At 65.4% G+C, this 558-nt stretch overlaps 1 protein-coding gene across 1 annotated transcript in view; it reads left to right on the top strand.

The window, feature by feature from the left end:
- Positions 1-281: 281 nt before the first annotated feature.
- MNEG_16256 (Selenium-binding protein 1) overlaps positions 282-558 on the top strand; it is a gene marked incomplete at both ends in the record, with an annotated part of 2272 nt that continues 1995 nt past the window's right edge. The window contains one exon of the mRNA XM_014035274.1: positions 282-284. Coding sequence (XP_013890728.1) covers positions 282-284 — 3 coding nt within the window. The remainder of the gene's footprint in view (positions 285-558) is intronic.

Below are 558 nucleotides of genomic sequence, written 5' to 3'. Positions count from 1 at the left end.
GGGCGGAAGGGCGGGTGGCTGGGGATGTTTGAGGGTCTGAGACGATGGGATATTGGGGGGTTGCCAGCGGCTACCAGGGGCCAGCCGCGCGGCACAACGTGGGCAGGAACTGCGGTTTGTCAGGAGGCCTGCAGCGTGAGGGGCCGGTGGTGGGTGTGGGGCCGCGAAAGGTCCACCCCAGCCCCTTGAGCCTTGCGTGTTGCGCCGATCGTCATTCTCCTGCACCCCCCCACCCCTGCTCCCCCAGCTATGACTACTGGTACCAGCCCCGCCACAACATTATGGTGCGCGGGGGTTGGTAGGGGTGGGGGCACAGGCCACCGGGATGAGCAGCTGACCGCGCAGCTGACCGGGCAGCCCACCGTTTCAAACGGCAAGAAGGGGCCCAGAGTTTGCACTGGCACTGCCAGCACTGTCGATTATGAGGTGATGCTGCTGATGGCCTGCCGTGCTTGCTGCTGTGGGCTGTGTCCCAAAGGAATACTTATAATTTGCCCAGCTACACGTGCGACTTGGGCCCTTGGGGCCGGAGCGTCCTGCGCGCTCACAGCGCCGCCC

Source organism: Monoraphidium neglectum (assembly GCF_000611645.1).
Source record: "Monoraphidium neglectum strain SAG 48.87 unplaced genomic scaffold scaffold06166, whole genome shotgun sequence".
In the NCBI taxonomy this organism is placed as follows: Eukaryota; Viridiplantae; Chlorophyta; class Chlorophyceae; order Sphaeropleales; family Selenastraceae; genus Monoraphidium; species Monoraphidium neglectum.
This window is presented reverse-complemented; position numbering and strand designations above follow the sequence as displayed.